General features: G+C 45.4%; 1 protein-coding gene across 2 annotated transcripts in view; it reads right to left on the bottom strand.

The window, feature by feature from the left end:
* Positions 1 to 12,858: 12,858 nt before the first annotated feature.
* The window catches only part of LOC137506969 (heterogeneous nuclear ribonucleoprotein D0-like), a 28,905-nt gene continuing 20,673 nt past the window's right edge, over positions 12,859 to 21,090 (bottom strand). Inside the window, exons 6-8 of one of the 2 annotated variants that reach the window (XM_068233642.1) lie at positions 20,483 to 20,620; positions 16,461 to 16,547; positions 12,859 to 13,215 (exon numbers count right to left, since the gene is read on the bottom strand). In XM_068233642.1, the coding sequence (XP_068089743.1) occupies positions 16,507 to 16,547; positions 20,483 to 20,620 (179 nt within the window). In that variant the 3' untranslated portion in view covers positions 12,859 to 13,215; positions 16,461 to 16,506. Of the gene's footprint in view, positions 13,216 to 16,460; positions 16,556 to 20,482; positions 20,621 to 21,090 lie in introns of both variants that reach the window. The other variant, XM_068233641.1, reaches the window with a different exon arrangement.

The following is a 21,090-nucleotide window of genomic DNA, read 5'->3' as shown; positions in this document are numbered from 1 at the left end:
GTTTTCTATTATCCCAGAGAACATGGTGATGATAAGCAAAGGACTGCAGTTGCGCATGTCTCAACTTTACTTGTGCAATAATATATGTAACTTATCGCTAGGCATATCTATGAGAGGTGACCAAATCCTATATCTTTAGATTGACAGCTCACTGCTCACACATTAGCCCTGCGAGCTAATCCCTACCACAGACATCGCCGTTACCCTTCATGACCTCTGACTGTTACTCCTTCTGTTTATGATTGAGGAGGTGACCAACTGACTCATTGTCTACCCACGAGTGAGCTGACGGTTGGGCCGCCGCTATGCCATAATTGATTAAACTGCACCTTTCCCTTTTAGGATTGAATTCCTGTTTGTTCCCCTCACTGATCTCAATGTAATTGCTGCTGCACCAATGGTAAAGGAGATGTGCTCAAATCACTCTTTGGAGTCACAAGACGATTGCAATCCACTCCATACGATCAGCACCATCTCAAAGGTTTCTTTATTGTAGCTTCATTAAAACATCATATAAAATACAAAAACATGTCTGGGTCTGTATCAATTGATGACGCACAGGCGTTTCGGGCCTATACAGGTCCTTTCTCAAATCACGACCAGCCCAGATTAGAAATCCAGTCATATTACAAATCCCTTTAAAGCTAAAAAGAGGACCAAATAGGGAACTGCATAATTTACATAAATGCATATTCATAATGTGTGTCCACCAATCAGAGACCAGAGGTGTAAAACATACAATCATAGCATACACAATACATCACCAAGATCACTAAGAATATATCCAATCTATTATGTAATAATATATCAAGGACACTCACCAGAAAGTCCCTCCGTGTGATCAAACACTCAAGAGGAACATATGAGTCAGAACGGATCATCGTGTCCAATCACATTGCTGCCTACAACGTTCGCTCAGGGACTTGCGTTATTAAGTGTACAGGATTGGGTAACGAAGCACCCAAGAGGCACACCTACCCGGAATTGACCAATCACCAGCCGGAAACCACTTGCACCATCGGCGGGTATCCCATCTCTATGATACAAAAAGTATAACCCCGCCGGCCAATCAGGAGAGGCACTGTTCCGTTACGAGGTCGGCGCACATCCAAGTCATTTGAAATGCCTGGCCAATAGGCACAAAGCCTACAACGTCCGCATTAGAGCATGTTTGCAAAAACCTCACCCGTACGCAGCAGCCAATCCGTGCAGCACTGACGCTGTAGCCAGATCACCTGATGCATATGGCCAATAGGTGGGGAGCCTACATCGTCCGCTTTAAAGCAGGTTTTAAAAAAACGCATCACGTGTGCGCAGCAGCCAATCAGCAGGACGCCTGCGGCGTCCGCCTCAGAGCATGCTCGTACTTACGCCGGAATATCACATCCCCCTGTTGGTGATAGGCTAGCCGGGCAGGTAAACAGAATGTAAATTAGCCACATGGATCACTCCGCATCCCTCCAAGCCGTGCAATGTATAATCACACCCACTGAAATCTGTGGAGCCATGGACTGAGCGACCAGGAAGCACAAGGGGACAAAAAGGACGTAACTTCAAAATTAATAAATAATAAGACAAATCATATGACAAACCCAATACTTATATCAACTAAATTGTCCCCATCGCGTGTCCCCATCAGTAAGTGCATGGCTCCATCTGGTGGACAAAAATAACAAAAGATTCAATGCTCTAAATTATGGTTGTTAAATCGTAGTCCCTATTAAAACCACTTAAGGACCAGGGTAGTTTCTTCTGATCGGTGCTGCGTGGACTCTCCAGCCGCAGCACCGATCAGGAAATAGCCAGGGCGATCAGACTTCCTGCCTTTTTTCCCCACTAGGGGATGTCCTGCTGGGGGGGGGGGTCTGATCGCCCCCGGCTACCCGCACTTTCCGGGGGGGCTCTTCAAAGCCCCCCTCCGGAGCGCTTTCCGCCCTCCCTGGCTTTCCCTCCCTCTCCCTTACCCTGTGAGTGGCTCCGTCCTGCGCCTGATAGGATAGGCTTCTGCCTATCAGATGCCGGCGATCCCTGGCCAATCAGAGGCCGGGGATCGCCGATCTACGTCACGGCGCTGCTGCGCAGCAGCGCCGTGTGATGTAAACAGCGGGGATTTCTTCCCCGGATGTTTACACTATGCGTGCGAGCCGCGATCGGCGGCTCGCACACTGATCACGGAGACAGTCTCCGTGAACTGGCATGGAAAGGCCGCTCGAGGGACCAAATTTAAGATTAAGGGCTCCTTCAATTGTGAGTCTAGATTTGTGATTTATTTACTCAAGTGTTCCTGCGGCCTGGGATATGTGGGGAAAACCACCCAACCTCTTAAGGACCGCTTAGCCTCCCATAAATCCAATATAAGGAATAAAAATAGGGACTTATCGGTATCAGATCATTTTTGTGCCAAGGGCCATTCCCTTTCACAATTGCGGGTACAGGTGATTGAAGGAATACCACCACCACGGAGGGGGGGGGGGGGAGATAGACATAAACTTTTAGCAACAAGAGAGTTTTATTGGATTAGCAAGCTGGATACCTGTGAACCCAAAGGTCTTAATAGGGACTACGATTTAACAACCATAATTTAGAGCATTGAATCTTTTGCTATTTTTGTCCACCAGATGGAGCCATGCACTTACTGATGGGGACACGCGATGGGGACAATTTAGTTGATATAAGTATTGGGTTTGTCATATGATTTGTCTTATTATTTATTAATTTTGAAGTTACGTCCTTTTTGTCCCCTTGTGCTTCCTGGTCGCTCAGTCCATGCCTCCACAGATTTCAGTGGGTGTGATTATATACATTGCACGGCTTGGAGGGATGCGGAGTGATCCATGTGGCTAATTTACATTCTGTTTACCTGCCCGGCTAGCCTATCACCAACAGGGGGATGTGATATTCCGGCGTAAGTGCGAGCATGCTCTGAGGCGGACGCCGCAGGCGTCCTGCTGATTGGCTGCTGTGCACACGTGATGCGTTTTTTAAAACCTGCTTTAAAGCGGACGATGTAGGCTCCCCACCTATTGGCCATATGCATCAGGTGATCTGGCTACAGCGTCAGTGCTGCACGGATTGGCTGCTGCGTACGGGTGAGGTTTTTGCAAACATGCTCTAATGCGGACGTTGTAGGCTTTGTGCCTATTGGCCAGGCATTTCAAATGACTTGGATGTGCGCCGACCTCGTAACGGAACAGTGCCTCTCCTGATTGGCCGGCGGGGTTATACTTTTTGTATCATAGAGATTGGATACCCGCCGATGGTGCAAGTGGTTTCCGGCTGGTGATTGGTCAATTCCGGGTAGGCGTGCCTCTTGGGTGCTCTGTTACCCAATCCTGTACACTTAATAACGCAAGTCCCTGAGCGAACGTTGTAGGCAGCAATGTGATTGGACACGATGATCCGTTCTGACTCATATGTTCCTCTTGAGTGTTTGATCACACGGAGGGACTTTCTGGTGAGTGTCCTTGATATATTATTACATAATAGATTGGATATAATCTTAGTGATGTATTGTGTATGCTATGATTGTATGTTTTACACCTCTGGTCTCTGATTGGTGGACACACATTATGAATATGCATTTATGTAAATTATGCAGTTCCCTATTTGGTCCTCTTTTTAGCTTTAAAGGGATTTGTAATATGACTGGATTTCTAATCTGGGCTGGTCGTGATTTGAGAAAGGACCTGTATAGGCCCGAAACGCCTGTGCGTCATCAATTGATACAGACCCAGACATGTTTTTGTATTTTATATGAAGTTTTAATGAAGCTACAATAAAGAAACCTTTGAGATGGTGCTGATCGTATGGAGTGGATTGTTCCCCTCACTGATGACATTCTATATGATGACAGAGGCAGACCCTTAAAGGGAACCTAAACTGAGAAGGATATGGATTTTTCCTTTTAAATTAATACCAGTTGCCTGAATCGCCTGCTGATCCTGTGTCTCTAATACTTTTAGCCACAGCCCCTGAACAAGCATGCAGGTCAGGTGCTCGGACTGAAGTCAGACTGGATTAGCTGCATGCTTGTTTCAGGATGTGATTCAGCCACTATTGCAGCCACAGAGATCAGCTGGACTGCCAGGCAACTGGTATTGTTTAATAGGAAACATCCATATCACTCTCAGTTAATGTTCCCTTTAATCTTCTAACCCACCGACTCACCCCCCCCCCCCCCCTTTAGTATCATATTGATAGGAGATATACCACATCTACCTTCTTCAATTTAGAAGCAGGATGGTTTCCTGATATATGCACTGTTTATACTACTACTTTCACTTGTTCTGGGTATTAGTTTATAGGATGACAAATCTGTTTGTGCATTGAGAGTGGGGAGACTGTGTGCCTACGCATCTGTGTGACTTTCTCAATCGCACATAGGTCATCCATCTTGGCTGTAACACGTTTTATGATAATGTTATTACACTTTTGGGCTTTGTTAGTTTTTTTGGGATCCTTCTAAGACCTCCCTCCATGCAACAGTCAAGGAGAACAGACATGACACAGACTAACGTCAATTTTGTACAACAGAAAAAATTGGCAGCGCTTTCAGACAGAGGCTGTACCCGAATTAGCTATTGCAAAGATGGGCAGAGCTCTAAAATATGGACAAAATTACACAACATACATTCAAACCAGGTACAGCAAACAAGGGCATTAGCTTCAGTTTAAATATTACTGATAATATTGAAGCTAACGCTCTCCTTTGCTGTACCTATTTTGAATATATGTGTAATTTTGTCCATATTTTGGAGCTCTGCACATCTTTGCAAATAACTAATTCGGGTACAGCCTCTGTCTGAAAGCGCTGCCATGGGGGTCATGCTCTCCTTCAGTATGTCACAATACATGTTGGCATTCATGGTTACCTAGTGGCAGCAACACTCATGCAGCCCCAAACTATGACATTCCCACCGCCATGCTAGACTGACAAGACATACTTGTCTTCGTACTTCTCACCTGGTGTCAGGGTTCATGCAAACTGTCAGGGTTCTGTTGTTCCTGTCACTGGTATCAAGGGGTGAGTAGCCCCAGGGCATGGTGTCTAAGCAACCACGAGTCTTCACCAGCGCACCCCGCAGGAGATGATGGGCCATCACCACTAGTGGGTGACAGACTATTTTGCTGTCTGGTGCATACCAGGTCACGACCCCCAAGACTACCGCACCAGTGACGGGAAGAACAAAGGATACCTGAAGAGGTGGGAAGGATTTCAAGCAGAGCAGACCATTGAGAAATAGGGCCAGGACAGGCTTGCTGGACAGGAAGGCCTAACCTATAGAGATCCCAGGAAGGTACGAACAGACGGGATAATCCCACACTATGTTCTCCCACCTGCTCCCCCGGCACAGCCCTTATTTATATCATGGATAAGGAGCTCTCCCCCCCCCAGTGCCCACATAGGACCTGGAGGAGAGGTCACATGGTGAAATCTGAGGGTTCCTTTCCATAAGAACCCCAAATGCCTGTACCATTACCATGTCGCACTATAATCGCAAGGTAGTCATACCATGCACAATCCCATTTTACCGGTATTAGAGGATGGGGCGAGAGTGGCACATCGGGGGGGGGGGGGGGGGGGGGGGAAGAGAACGGCAACATTGACAGGAGAAGAGCAGACGCATCGGCGCAGGGAGAACGGACGCATCGGTGGGCAGAAACTACTCACCTTCCTTCGGCCACACGCTGCTACAATCTACTTCCTCCCAGGCGTTGTGGCGTTGGTAACAGCACTCCCTGTGATGAAGTAGCCGCATGTCATCACAGGGGGCGCTGTTAAAGTGACAACGCCTGGGAGGAACAAAGATACTATGTGTGGCTGGCTGAAGAAGGAAGGCGAGTAGGTTCTGCCCGCTCTCCCCCGCCACTGCACTGGAGGCAACTATACTAGCAGGCACCTGTACCTATACTGGGGCAACTATACTAGCTACCTACACTGGAGGCACCTCTACTAGCTACCTACACTGGAGGCACCTATACTGGGGGGAACTATACTAGCTACCTACACTGGAGGCACCTATAACTATACAGGGGACAACTATACCCATCTATAATGGGGCAACTATATTGGCTACCTATACTGGAGGCACCTACCTTGCTAACCTATCCTGGGGTCAACTATACTGGCTACCAGTACGGGAGGCACCTACCTTGCTAACATATACTGGGGGCACCAATAGCTGGCCAATTTGAGTATTGGCTGGCCAAATCCCAAAGTTTTCGTATTCTAGCCATAACATATACTTTAAGTGTACCCGAGCCAAAGCTCGGGTACAAAATCAGATACTCCCCTTAACCTCCCGGACAGCCTATTAAAACCGCCAGGATGGCGGTGCAGCACTTTTATTTTATTTTTTTTTAAATCCATGTAGCTAGCCTAGCGCTAGCTACATGGATAGCCGCTGTGTAGCGGCATCCCCCCACCCCTTCCGATCACCTCCGGTGATCAGAGCAAACTGGAAATCCCGTTCAGAACGGGATTTCCCGTTTGGCTTCCCCCGTCGCCATGGCGACGATCGGGATGACGTCATCCACATCATGGCGTCTGCGGGAGTTCTGATCCATCCCTTAGCACAGCCTGGCGGTGATTGGCCCGGCTGCGCAAGGGGTCTCGGGCCTCTAACAGCGGATAGCGGCAAATCGGCGTGGAGCGGCAGCGATTGGCTTGTACACGCAGCTGGCAAAGTGCTAGCTGTGTGTAACAAAGCAATCCGTATGGAAATCGGCCCACCAGGGGCTGAGAAATCCTCCGGCGGCTTAGACCGAGCTCAGCTCGGGCTTACCACTGAGGAGGTTAAGAGAGGGAAACCTCGGGATCCTACTGAGGCTTCCCTCGCTACTGTGTTGTCCTCAGTCACGGAGCGTGGCCCACCGAAAGATTAGTGACAAGGCAATAATTGTGCAATACCATATACTGTAATGTTATTTGAGACGGTTATCATACTGTCATATTTAATACAGTTGCAACCCTAATGTAGAATAAACCTGAAATGCATTAAAAATGAAAAAAAAATGCATAACATGGCTAGAGCTGACTAGTCCAGTACTCCCCTGTACTGCAAAAGCCACTACTTATGTTTTTATAGGCAGCGAGAGTAATGCCAGGTATAGGTGCCCCCCCCCCCCCCCTTATAAGTAGCATGGAATAGTTGACCCCCAGTATAGGTAAGCGTAGTATAGTTACCCCCAGTATAGGTAGCCTGGAACAGTTGTTCCCAGTATAAGAAGCCTAGAATAGTAACGCCCAGTATATGTAGCCTAGAACCTAGGTTCTCAACGTGTGGTACGCGTACCCCAGGGGGTACTTCGGATGGTTCCAGGGGGTACTCTGGCTTGATATACTTAACCAAGCATAACAAATTTAGAGTTTTAGAATATGATAAATCTTATTTAAACAGCACAAAATTAGTATTTTAGCTAAGTAAAAGTAATAGTGCATGCTTGGAAATTGTTTAGAACCAATTATCATGTACTACAATAAAATATATATTTGTCAAGGGGTACTTGTGGTAATGTTTACTATGCTAGGGGGTACTTGGTAAATACAGGGTTTTAAAAGGGGTACATACCAATAAAATGTTGAGAAACACTGGCCTAGAACATAGCCAGTCCCTGTATATAGCCAGACACACCCCCCCTCCTCCCCCCTTATATAGCCAATGTACACAGGGAAATCCTCCCCCATATATTTATGACTGAAGCCTGACTAGATCAGCCACATGCTTATTTCAGGTATGCGATTCAGATGCTACTTAAGCTAGAAAGATCAGCAAGACTGCTAGGTAACTGGTGTATTATTCAAAGAAAATAGATATGGCAGGTTCCATTTGCCTCTCACTTCAGGTTCCCTTGAAGTTTAATTATTTCAGGTGGTGAAGGGGATAGGGGAGCACAGTGCATCAATAGCTCACCCATCTCCCCAAAAAAAGTAAACTATATTTCACAGGAGGAAAAAAAAATAAAAATCAATGAGTGATAAAAACCCTTGAAGGTATTGAATAGAGGAGTCAAGCCTTTTTTCACTTTTACCTTATCTGTTTGTATAAAGAAATTCAACTCTCGACACCATGTAACACTCTAGAAACAGAAGGTAGTAGGGAAACACTCTGTTTAGTACTATAGCTCCAACCCCCCTCGCCCCCCCCCCCACTGAGGCCCAGTGCACACCAAAACCGATAGCAGATCCACAAAACACTAGCGGTTTTTGGAGCGGATTTCAGAGTGATTCTAGGCATGTTTAGCTAATTTTTGGCAAATAAACATATAACCTAAAGAATGTGTCAAGGCTTTAGTATCTATCCCGTTCGCCTCCTCTTAAGCAATGAAATGTTATAAAAAGAGGTTGGCGCTCAGGATACTCATACCCTCTCAGAGATTAAAATACTCAGTACATATTGAAAACAACAATTGGGATAAAATATTCCTCTGTAGTCCATATATCAATGTAAAAGTTAAATGTCCAAGTGCTATGGCCCTAAATTTTCAACACGTTGCTGCTGGAGTTTTCCCTCTTCCAGATGTCACAAATACTGTACTCCTGACTGATATTACAATAGCAGACCTCCACCAACACCCTTTGTGGTCCACTCACCGCTATCCTAGACCAACAAATGGTCTATATGCGCCTTGGGACCGTTACCGGGTCGTCCCCCACCTCTCCAGCAAGAAAGTTCCACTGTTAGCACCAGACCACTTCTTCAAAGGAACCAGCCTTCAGATTCACCCTCATGAAAAAAACTCCATATAGTGTAATACTGCTAAAATTAATTTATTTAAAACAAGCAATTGCACTCACATGTATCCTCTTAAAACAGCGCATAGAGTGTTGTTCAAGCGGGCTCTCCCCCGCATAGGTGGCCAGGCTGGCAGGCTCGTCTGAACGTATTCCCCCGTCTTCCGCCGCGCGTACGGAGATCAGGAACGCCACACGTGTCCTCCTCGCCGCCGCTCACCCACACGCTTGCACTTCCGCCTTCACGTCAGACTCCGCCCTATCGATTTCGTCACACAGTGACTCATCAGGGGCATGGAGTCTGACGCGTATGGCGGACATTTTTATGCCTGGCGCGCCCTCCGCGCATGATCACTTCCCCTCTCCACAGCCTGCAAGTCTGCCGCCATCTAGGGCACAGTTACATAATTACATCTTCCATCACATTAAAATTCTCTCATTGCTTCTACATCCTAAAACAAATTATGATCGCTGGATAATCCTTATAGAAAAAAGCTACATACTGAGGCATTTACATATATTTGAATCCCCACCATACAATAGAAAAACCCACACTGTCACATAAGTCCCTATCATGTGTGCCATGCAGTCCCGCTCATCGCACCCTCACAAATACACTATCAATTGATAGTGTATTTGTGAGGGTGCGATGAGCGGGACTGCATGGCACACATGATAGGGACTTATGTGACAGTGTGGGTTTTTCTATTGTATGGTGGGGATTCAAATATATGTAAATGCCTCAGTATGTAGCTTTTTTCTATAAGGATTATCCAGCGATCATAATTTAAGTTTTAGGATGTAGAAGCAATGAGAGAATTTTAATGTGATGGAAGATGTAATTATGTAACTGTGCCCTAGATGGCGGCAGACTTGCAGGCTGTGGAGAGGGGCAGTGATCATGCGGAGGGCGCGCCAGGCATAAAAATGTCCGCCATACGCGTCAGACTCCATGCCCCTGATGAGTCACTGTGTGACGAAATCGATAGGGCGGAGTCTGACGTGAAGGCGGAAGTGCAAGCGTGTGGGTGAGCGGCGGCGAGGAGGACACGTGTGGCGTTCCTGATCTCCGTACGCGCGGCGGAAGACGGGGGAATACGTTCAGACGAGCCTGCCAGCCTGGCCACCTATGCGGGGGAGAGCCCGCTTGAACAACACTCTATGCGCTGTTTTAAGAGGATACATGTGAGTGCAATTGCTTGTTTTAAATAAATTAATTTTAGCAGTATTACACTATATGGAGTTTTTTTCATGAGGGTGAATCTGAAGGCTGGTTCCTTTGAAGAAGTGGTCTGGTGCTAACAGTGGAACTTTCTTGCTGGAGAGGTGGGGGACGACCCGGTAACTGTCCCAAGGCGCATATAGACCATTTGTTGGTCTAGGATAGCGGTGAGTGGACCATAAAGGGTGTTGGTGGAGGTCTGCTATTGTAATATCAGCCAGGAGTACAGTATTTGTGACATCTGGAAGAGGGAAAACTGCAGCAGCAACGTGTTAAAAAATTTAGGGCCATAGCACTTGGACATTTAACTTTTACATTGATATATGGACTACAGAGGAATATTTTATCCCAATTGTTGTTTTCAATATGTACTGAGTATTTTAACCTCTGAGAGGGTATGAGTATCCTGAGCGCCAACCTCTTTTTATAACAGTTTTTTAAACATACCTAGCAGTTTTGGGTGCATTTTTGTGTAGCAGATTACACATATCATTACAGTAAAAGCTGTTACTGAACAGCTTCTGCAACAAAAACGCCTGGCAAACCGCTCTGATGTAGCATTTTTCAGAGCAGTTTGCGGTTTCCCTAATCTTTACATTGAGGCAGAAACGCTTCTGCAAACCGCAGACGAGCAGCAGGAGGCACATTTGCTACAAACCTCCGGTGTGCAGCATCCCACTGAAATACATTAGCCAAGCAGTTTTACAGGCGGATGGCATCCAAAACTGCTCGGTGTGCACTGGGCCTTACATAGCTTTTCCAGGTTAATGATTGACCTGAGGAAGTGGTTGATGTATGTATGCTTTTTGGCACCCAGTTATCTTACTCTGCAGTATTTTATATTTATTTTTGGGCGCCTCCCATGTTATCTTACTCTTCAGTAGTGTTTTTTAGCACAATCTAAACTTCCAGTCTGCACGCATCGCTGACAAGCCCTTGTCTGCAGATCTTTGGGGCCCCAGGACTGGGTCCAGTCTGTTGACGGGGAAGCCACTTTAACCTCCTTGGCGGTAATCCCGAGCTAGGGTCGGGGCGGAAAACTGCAGCTAAGAGCGGCAATTCTGACATCTGCTCGTGGTAGCCGCCGGAGGCTGTATGCAGAGCAGCGCGTGCAGCGGGAGTGTTTCTACATACCTCCCGGGGATCCCAATATTGGCTGGCATTCTTCTTCCTCTCCTCCGGGGCTTTGCTTCCTGCTGGTGAGCAACAATTTTATTTTAGAGTTGCAGCACGGCGGTATGATTTATGGGGGCCAGCAGAGCGCAGGGGTGGCCTGGGGGGAGAAAGTATAGCAACAGAGGCTGGGCATTATATGCAGACCCAGCCTCTGTGTGCTAATAGGATTCTTAGAACCCACCTCGGGTTCTCTAAGTTTTTTTTTTTTCAATTCTAAATAAAAAAAAAGGGGGGGGGGGAAGCTTTATGCAGTCCCTTACATGGCAAGAAGAAAATGGTGTGCAGAAGTTCAGGAAACATGCAATTACAGTGGTAGACAAGTGCAATTAGGCCTCCTTCATAGTGCATTGTAACACAGCTTACCGCACTGCACCACATATGCGATGTTCACAGTGCAGTGGTAACGGTGTGGTATGGTAACCCACTGCTAAACGCGTGTTGACAGGTACACTGAAGCATACTTTTCATTGACTGTATGTGACTCAACGCAGCCCTAGCAGTACTACTTTTTCAGTCAGTTACATTGCTGTCATACAGGGAAAGTAACATCCCACTAAGAACCTAGTTTATGGTTTTGCTTTTTTTCAATAAAGGTTTTTTTTGTTTGTTTTTGTTGAAGATGGGAAGGCAATTTTTATTTTTTTTTTAAAGCGGAATATAACCCAGAATTTCTTCTTTGCTTTAAAAGATTATTTACAGCATATAATATACTAACACAATGTTGTTGTTTTGTAGTAAAACAGCATTCAAAGGGTTACATCACAGGGCTGACTTGTGCAGGGAGAACCCTTCTGAACTGCTTATAATCTTATCTTGTGTACACATTCTTTACTTGATACATTTATGTAAACATTCTCTGGCTGTGCAGGACTTCAGCTGATGAGTGCTGAAGTGAAAAACAGATCATAAAACTGCTGGCAGCATTTACAACAGAATGACAACAGTTATAAATAAAATGCACCAGCAGCTTTCAAAGTAAATTAACTGAACTTTGGGAAGTTATAATATCTAAATGTATATTAACCACTTAACGACCAGGGGTGTTTTCCCTGATCTGTGCTGAGTGGGCTCTCCAGCACACAGCACAGATCAGGAATGAGCCAGGGCAATCAGACTCCCCCCCCCTTTTTTCCCCCACTAGGGGGGGGGGGGTCTGATCGCCACCGGCTATTTTGGCCTAGCGGGGGGGGGCGCTCCTCAAAGCCCCCCTCCGCAGCGATTTTCGTCCTCCCTCCGTTTACCTCCCTCCACTCCATCCCCTGGGCGGCACAGGACGGCGATCCGTCCTGCACTGCCTCCGATAGGCTTCAGCCTATCAGATGCCGGCGATCCCCAGCCAATCAGAGGCCCAGGGATCGCCGATCTCCTTTACGGCGCTGCTGCGCAGCAGCGCCGTATGATGTAAACAGCAGGGACTTCTTCCCCATGTGTTTACATTTAGCCCGAGAGCCGCGATCGGAGGATCGCAGGCTGTTCACAGAGACACCCTCCGTGAAATGACATGGAAAGTCACATACGACCTGCCGCCGCCGCCTATCGGCGTTAGGCGGTCGTTATGTGGTTAATACTTGTGCACAAAAGCAAATATGATAATTGTATGGGTTATAAAAAGTAGGAAAACACATTTTTGTTGAAAATTTTGTCAGAGTTTTAAACCGCTTTAAGAGGGTTACAGAATTTTTCCATGTAGAAACTTGCGCACTTCCTAAACAAAAGAATACAAACATTTAAAAAAAATTAAAGGAAGATTTATTATGAAGAAAATGGGGGTAAAGCTACATAATGACTTAGGTGTACAAACACAAGTTTTTATCTTCCATGCTGGTGAAATAAGGTGAACACAACTGAATAAGCAAAGCCATTTTAAAATAAGACTAGATGGATCGTAGAAATTGGAAAATGCCATTTCCCTTTTTTCCAGGGCTCATTGAAAAAAAAAAAAGAAAAAAAAAAAAGGAGGGTTGTTTGGGGGAGGGGCGGAGGGGAGGCAGAGGATGAAAAAATATAAAGTTGCACTGCTATATGCATGCAGAATGAGCCACCTCAAATGAATCTTCCACCCCGAAAATACTGCTTTGTCCACCTAAAGACAAGAGATAGACACCAGTTATATTGACATATTTCAGAATACTGCTGCACATACAACCAAACACATTATCCCCATTACTTATGTATCAATATATGTAAATCAATATAGAACTGAATTCTAATGTCCAAGCTCCGAAATCCTTGTGTGCATCAATTATTAATGTAAACTGACATGTCTTTAAAGGGGAACTGAAGAGAGAGGTATATGGAGGCTGTCATGTTTATTTCCTTTTAGACAATACCAGTTGCCTGGCAGCCCTGCTGATCTTCTGCCTGTAATACTATTAGCCATAGCCCCTGAACAAGCATGCAGCAGATCAGGTGTTTCAGAGGTTCAGACTTATAAGTCAGATCTGACAAGACTAGCTGCATGCTTGTTTCTGGTTTTAATCAGATACTACTGCAGAGAAATAGACCCGCAGGGCTGCCAGGCAACTGGTATTGATTAAAAGGAAATAAATATGACAGCCTCCATATACCTCTCTCTTCAGTTCCCCTTTAAATACACTTAAACTAAACATTATTGGATTTGTTTATATCTCATTACACAGTATGTTCTAGTTACTAAATCAAGCAGGCTCATAGGAGCTTTGCGAAGCGTAGAGATCCTTCCTCATTACATATTGATACACAAGAGGAATTCATCCCAAGAACAAAACTACAATTACAGCTACTTTTATTTTAATAAAAAAATAAATTAAAAAAAGGGAAAAAGCAAGCATTATAATAAATATTATGAAGAAAAAAAATATATTACCATATATCCTTGACTATAAGTCAAGAAATTTAGGTCTGACTTAAGAAAACTATAGGAGTAGAATTTTGCCTGAGTCAGATCTAAATATCTGACTTTTAGCTGTGGGGAAGGGACACCTCTCTCCCTACCTACTGTATGTGAGTATATGCAGAGTTGCCGCACCAGAAACAACCAGCACTGGTTCCTCTGTTCTCTTCACTCGAGGGGTCTGGGGTAAAAGCATGCTGGTCACGCCAATAACCAAAGGGAGATAGATATTGGCAACACCAGCTACCTAAAGTGAGGGGTGGGGAACTCATACTAGCCATGGAAAATGAGGGGTGTGTTCAGATGACAGATACTGGCTGCTCTGATGGGGAGAAGGGGACAAGTGATGGCTGCACTGCTTATGAAGGGGGGGGGGGGGGGGGGGGTTAGAATGGACAATCCCTGCACTTGGGGTCCAGAAAGGAGAATGGCTGCAATTGGGGACCACAAGCTGTTAATGGCTGCAAGTGGGGATACTTGTGTATTAGTTTATAGTGTAACAGCTTTGATCCTCGAGATACACAAACCGCCGATCACTATCACCTCCCTCTCCCCTATGTCCGCCAAAAACACCCCCCCTCAACCTCCCCCCTCTCCTCTACAACCCCCCCAACCTCTTACTCTCCTTTGATTCCCCCCCAACCCTACACTCTCCTCTGCTCACCTCCAGCACCAAAACCTCCTGGACTCCTCTACCCACACACATATCCCTCACTCCTCTGCCAGCCCATGACCATCTTCATCCCCCAGCCCAAGGCCAACCTCCCCTACCCCACTGCCTGCCCAGCACTAACCTCCCCTGCTCTTCTGTCTTCCTGGCACTAACCTCCCCCACTCATCTGCCTGCCTGACACCAACCTTCCCCGCTCACCTGCGCGCCCCCCCCCCCCCCCCCCCCCTTATCTGCCAGCCCAAAGCCAACTCCCCCACCCAATGTAAACCTTCCACTCTCCTCTGCCTGCCTGATGCCAACCTTCCCCTCTCCTCTGCTTTCCCAACACCAACTTTCCACTCCCTAATGCCCAACACTAACATCCCCGCTGAAACACTAGCTCTTCTAGCTCTAATAGCAGCCACCACTGAAATAAGTGGTAAGTGTTTTTCTGCAGGATTCAAAGCAGTTACATTTTGTCAACATATCAATATGGAATTTCCCAATTAGGAGGGGTTAACAGCTGCACTTGAGGACTAGGAAGGGGTAATAATTAACCTATGTAGTGCAGCTGTTAACCCCTCCTGGTCCCAAAGTGCAGCCATTAACCCCCTCAACTTGTATTTAAAGAAAAACCGTAACCAAGAATTGAAAGTCATCCCAATCAGTAGCCGATACCCCCTTTCCCATGGGAAATCTCTTCCTTTTCTCAAACGGATCATCAGGGGGCTCTGTATGGCTGATTTTGTGGTGAAACCCTTTCCACAGTGTGATGTCAGCGCCTCACAGCACTGGGGTCCTGACATCACACAGTGGGAGCCTTGTTGCATTGTGGGAAATAACAGCTGTTTCCAACTGCCAAAAAAGCAAGCAGCATCTCCTTCCAGTGACATCACCTGCCAACAGTAAAAATGTCACCATTTGATAAATGTCAGAATGTAAATCAGGGAAAGGAAAGATTTTACAATGGGCAAACACTGACTAAATCATTTATACATAATTATTGTAAAAATTAAGCACTTTATTACATTATTTTCACTGGAGTTCCTCTTTAAGACATAAAAAAAAAAGTCACTTTAAGTGGGTCAAATACTTGGGTTGACTTATAGTCGAGGATATACAGTATAATCCAGAGATGGGCTGTATCCTTAGAAGAGTAAATAAATAGTAAATTATTCAGTAAAGTTCACATATATCTAATGATTACGGGGCCTGTAAAAAATATATTAAAATTTACAAATACATTGTATTTAATTTTTAATGCAAAAGGAATAAGTGAAAGCATAGCTTGGAGTATCCAGTTTATATTATAATGCTGATACAGGATGTTGGAAGAGACCATACCAAACGGCAGCATTCGAGAGCGTGAGCATCTCGTACCCTGTCCGCATTGAGCGGGCCTGTGAGAATCGTGAAGTCGGCGCGACACAGGGCCTGCAATGAATTCCCCGCTGGCGGGTACAAACAAGGTATAATGGCAGAGTTAGTAGGCAATTCCTTATTTTGTACCCATTAGCAGTACGTTACCTGTTAACTTTACTGACTTTTTATAAATAGGCCAAAAAAAAAAAAAAAATAGAAATAAAAAGTGCTTTAGCGTATGTGTTCGTATCTTCAAAGTCTCTATATTAGCTATAGTAAAGCACTTCTTGGTACTGTAAAATTCTAAAAATTAAATGTTACAATATCTTAATAGTTATAATATTAATATTAACATTACGCTTACTGAAAATTAATGTATACAAATATAGAAAATATATATATATAGATAAAGAAAACATACACACGTGTGTGCAAAACATACCTGTTTGTGACACGTTGAAAAGGGAATAATTTAGTAGGGTTTGAAACTACTTTGATGGCCACCTTGTCTGGTTTTCCCATAACCACTCTGCTGATCTGAAAAATGAAAAATATCTGTTTGATAGCAAAGACTAGAGATTCACTGGTTCTGCTTGTTACAAATAAAATCTATACACATCAGATAACTATTAAAGGAAATATAAAAGCCATTTTATAACGAATGATGAGCTAAGGTAGGATTCTAGTGAAATTTATTTAACCACTTGATGACCCACCCTTTACCCCCCCTTAAGGACCAGCGCTGTTATTTGTGATCTGTGCTGGGTGGGCTCTACAGCCCCCAGCACAGATCAGGGTGCATCTAGAGCGATCAGATCGCCCCCCTTTTTCCCCCACTATGGGGATGATGTGCTGGGGGGGGGTCTGATCGCTCCTGCCTGCCGGTGTTGCGGAGGGGGGGGCACCTCAAAGCCCCCCTCCGCGGCGAAATCCCCCCCCCTCCCTCTCCTACCTGGCCCCCTGGTGTTCCGGGCTGCACAGGACGCTATCCGTCCTGTGCAGCCAGTGACAGGACATCCCCTGTCACATGGCGGCGATCCCCGGCCGCTGATTGGCCGGGGATCGCCGATCTGCCTTACGGCGCTGCTGCGCAGCAGCGCCGTACAATGTAAACAAAGCGGATTATTTCCGCTTGTGTTTACATTTAGCCTGCGAGCCGCCATCGGCGGCCCGCAGGGTATTCACGGAACCCCCCGCCGTGATTTGACAGGAAGCAGCCGCTCGCGCGAGCGGCTGCTTCCTGATTAATCAGCCTGCAGCTGGCGACGCAATACTGCGTCGCTGGTCCTGCAGCTGCCACTTTGCCGACGCGCGGTATGAGTGCGCGGTCGGCAAGTGGTTAAAGAGACTCCGTAACAAAAATTGCATCCTGTTTTTTTATCATCCTACAAGTTCCAAAAGCTATTCTAATGTGTTCTGGCTTACTGCAGCACGTTCTACTATCACAGTCTCTGTAATAAATCAATGTATCTTTCCCTTGTCAGACTTGTCAGCCTGTGTCTGGAAGGCTGCCAAGTTCTTCAGTGTTGTGGTTCTGCTATGCACTCCCCCTTCAGGGGGGAAAGAAACACACAAATGATCTCTTGAGATTCAAAAGGAAGGGTGTATACAGCCTGCTTGTGTATGGATGTATTTTCTATGTGTGGACATACTGTACATCAACCTACTTCCTGTTTTGGTGGCCAATTTGTTTGTTTATAAACAAACTTTTTAAAACTGTTTTTAACCACTTTTAATGCGGCGGGGAGCGGCGAAATTGTGACAGAGGGTAATAGGAGATGTCCCTTAACGCACTGGTATGTTTACTTTTGTGCGATTTTAACAATACAGATTCTCTTTAAGGGCCCGTTCAAAATGCAGCATTCAGCACTTTGCTGATCAGCAAAGCGATGGGTATAACATTTCCCTACGGGATTTTACAAACTGCAGTGCTTGTGATTTGTGGAAAAACGCAAAACATGCTGCATATTGCATTTCTGGAGCAATCACCATGTAGTTCACTGAATGAGAAAGGCAAAGCAGATTTCAAACGGTGTTGAAACATCAGTTCAGGAAATCTCTTCCAGCTCTAAATTTGGTAAGGGTTAGGGGCCAGAAGGAGCGCAATAAATTCTGTTTAACTTAATTGGGGCTTCTTCCAGCTCACCCGCAGTCTATCAGGTCCCCCATTGTGGTTCCAATCCACTCCAGCATGCTGCTGCCCCCGCCAGAAGATCTGCGAGTAGCACATGCATGGCTACAAGACTCCTTGATCCCCCGCCCCCCTGGCCGAGAGCACTCTTGTGCATGCAGTCTCAAAGACTTAAACTGCGCATGCTCAAACGTTCCCGGCCACAACTGAGGAGGCATACAGCATGCGCGACTTGCAGAGGGGGCAGGGGCTATTTGCCCTTGCCTCTGGTATATTTTAAAGCTGAGTTATCATAAGTACCTGGGAAGGCTGAAACTCAGAAAGGTTGGCCCTGTCCAGCTTTACTATAAAAAGGTCAGCTCATTCCCTCTGTAAAGTTGGCTACTGCATGTCAGCCACATGGAACACAAAATGGTTCTATTTCCGTGACCAGAGATGCTCTCAAGCACACCCGATAAAACAGTTTCATGGCCTAAAGTATTACCTTGTGGTTACTAAACAATCCTAAAATTATAAACAGACAGAAAATATCTATCTATATCCCTAAGGCTGGGAGAAAACGTGTACATTTCACAGAAGCTAATGTAATTAATAGAGAAGATGCACACAGTGCTTCACTGCTTTTTTTTCTCTACATGTGGGAACAAAAAAACAAAAACAAGAAACAAAAAAAAGGAATCGCATGTGAAAATCTAAAAAAAATAAAAAATTGCAGGTCGGAATCGAATGTAGTTTGCAAGAGACCTCAAAGCGTACACGAGCCGATTAAGGGCCGGTTCACACTTCTTTTAAAAACATATGCGTGGGATATGTTTTAAAAGCTCTGCAGAAATACTGGAAGCGAATCCTATGTTAAAAATAGGACCCGCTTCCACTCGTACAGAAACACGGATCGCACACGGAACGAAAAGTTGCAGAGTCCAGATTTGACCCTTTTTCCCGGACTGGATGGGAAAACGTGTCCAATGCAAGCCTATGAGAACGGACAATGTCTGCTCTTACTAGGCTAATCGTCGCATCGCCCGCTTCAGCCGCATCCGGTCTCCGTTGTGACATCATACTCGCGCATCCCACCTTCTCATCACTGCTGCTAGGTCCATTCTGAAGAGCCCTGAGGTCAACAGAAGCATGGAGATTCTTCATTGGGCTGCAATAGACCAATGGGAATCCTCAGCAACAGAAAGAATTCATTGGTTCATGTTGAACGAATGAAAATTCTCCCTGCTGCTAGGCAGAATTGGCCCGTTGCAGCCTATGGAGAACCATGCTTCTGCTGGCCTCCAGGCTATGGAAAAGGCCGAGCAGCAGGATGAGCGGTGGCGGTGAGACAGGTGAGCGGCAATGCGTACGTTCCGATGTAGCGATGCTGCGGATGCGCAACATTCGCAGTGTCCTCCCCAGGCTCTTTTAGCCGGGTGCTCCACCTGGCTAGTTTTGGTCAGCACCCGGCTGTTATCAGCTCACCTCCTCCTTTGCTGTAAGCAGAGTTGTTCACAGAAGCACCAGCCCTGCATCCCCTCATCTCAACCCACTTGGCTACTTTTTCATGCCACCCGGCTACTTTCTCATGCCATCCGGCTGGAAAAAAAATTCTGGGGAGAACACTGCAGTTGGATGTATTTGCGCAAAGCATATGCAGAATAGACGTCTCGCGGATTCATGTTCCTTTTCCGTTCTGCATCCGCACAAATGTGGACGGCCCTAACATTGGTTCTCAGTTTTTCTGTGCAAAAAAAATGCACACACAAAAAGAAAAAACAAGCAAACAAATGAAAACCAAAAGCAAAATATTAGTGTACTCCCAGCCTTAGTATTTCAGCAAAGAAAAGCACTATTATGGACACTTTAAAAATGCAATATTTAACAATGCTCTCTGTCTACATGGATGTTTTACTGGCAGTGATGTGAAATTAGGCTGTGGAACAATAAGGGCCCTTTCACAGAGTCCATTGTGTCACAATAGACAATATCATCACAATGCGAAGCAACGATATGCCTATGAACCTTTCACAGGGAGTGCAGTGTGGCGAGTTCTGATGCAGTAACACAGCATGCTGTGCATTAACCCAGAAACACATGTGTTTACAGTGGCAGTGAGGCATTCTTTTATTGTAGCGTATGCCTCACTATATGGTCAATCCGCAATGTTACTGCGCAATGCAACCTTTCGTTTATGTTACAGTCTTACACAACGGACAGTGTGAAAGGACCCTAAATGGAATGGCAATTGCTAATTAGCAAGCTACTTATCAAAGTACATAGGGACAAACAGATCAAATTTATTCATGCGGCAACAATTTACAAGGCAGAAGTGTCCTTATACTGATACTCACCACTGTAATCTCCATAGCCATAGTAGTTATTTGCAGAGTAGTCATAGTTTCCATAGCCTCCATAGTCCTGGTAGCCATAACTACTGTAGCTTGGATTCCAGTAACTACTATATCCCTGGCTCCAGCTCTGATTTGAGCCTATTGAAACAGTTACAAATGTCAAAGTATTACAATAGGAATCCAATGCTTCCTGCATTAAGAGTTACGCCTGGTACACACCATGCAATTTTTACTTCAGATCCTATTTCCAATCAGGCAAATGATAGGATAGGGAAAAATTAAAAAAAATAAAACCTATCAATTGTCAGCAAACAATCCGAAGGTCTAAATATACAGTTTATCTTTTTTGATCGGAAGCAGATTGGACAGGCTGAAAAATATTGATCAAAATACTGGCTATTGCTACACTTGTATATCTGATTCTGGTACCATTTTTCTTCCGATTTGCAATCAATTTTGAATAAAAAAAAAAAAAAAAAGGATCTGATGCATGACAGAAATTAGAAGAAAATTACTTGTGTATGCTGGCTTTCTTCTATACCCAATTAATGTCAGATCTATCTGATCTCTTACTCGAATAGGATCTGAAGTGAAAATGGCATGGTGTG

The sequence above is a fragment of the Hyperolius riggenbachi genome, chromosome 1 (genome assembly GCF_040937935.1).
Source record: "Hyperolius riggenbachi isolate aHypRig1 chromosome 1, aHypRig1.pri, whole genome shotgun sequence".
Lineage (NCBI taxonomy): Eukaryota > Metazoa > Chordata > Amphibia > Anura > Hyperoliidae > Hyperolius > Hyperolius riggenbachi.
This window is presented reverse-complemented; position numbering and strand designations above follow the sequence as displayed.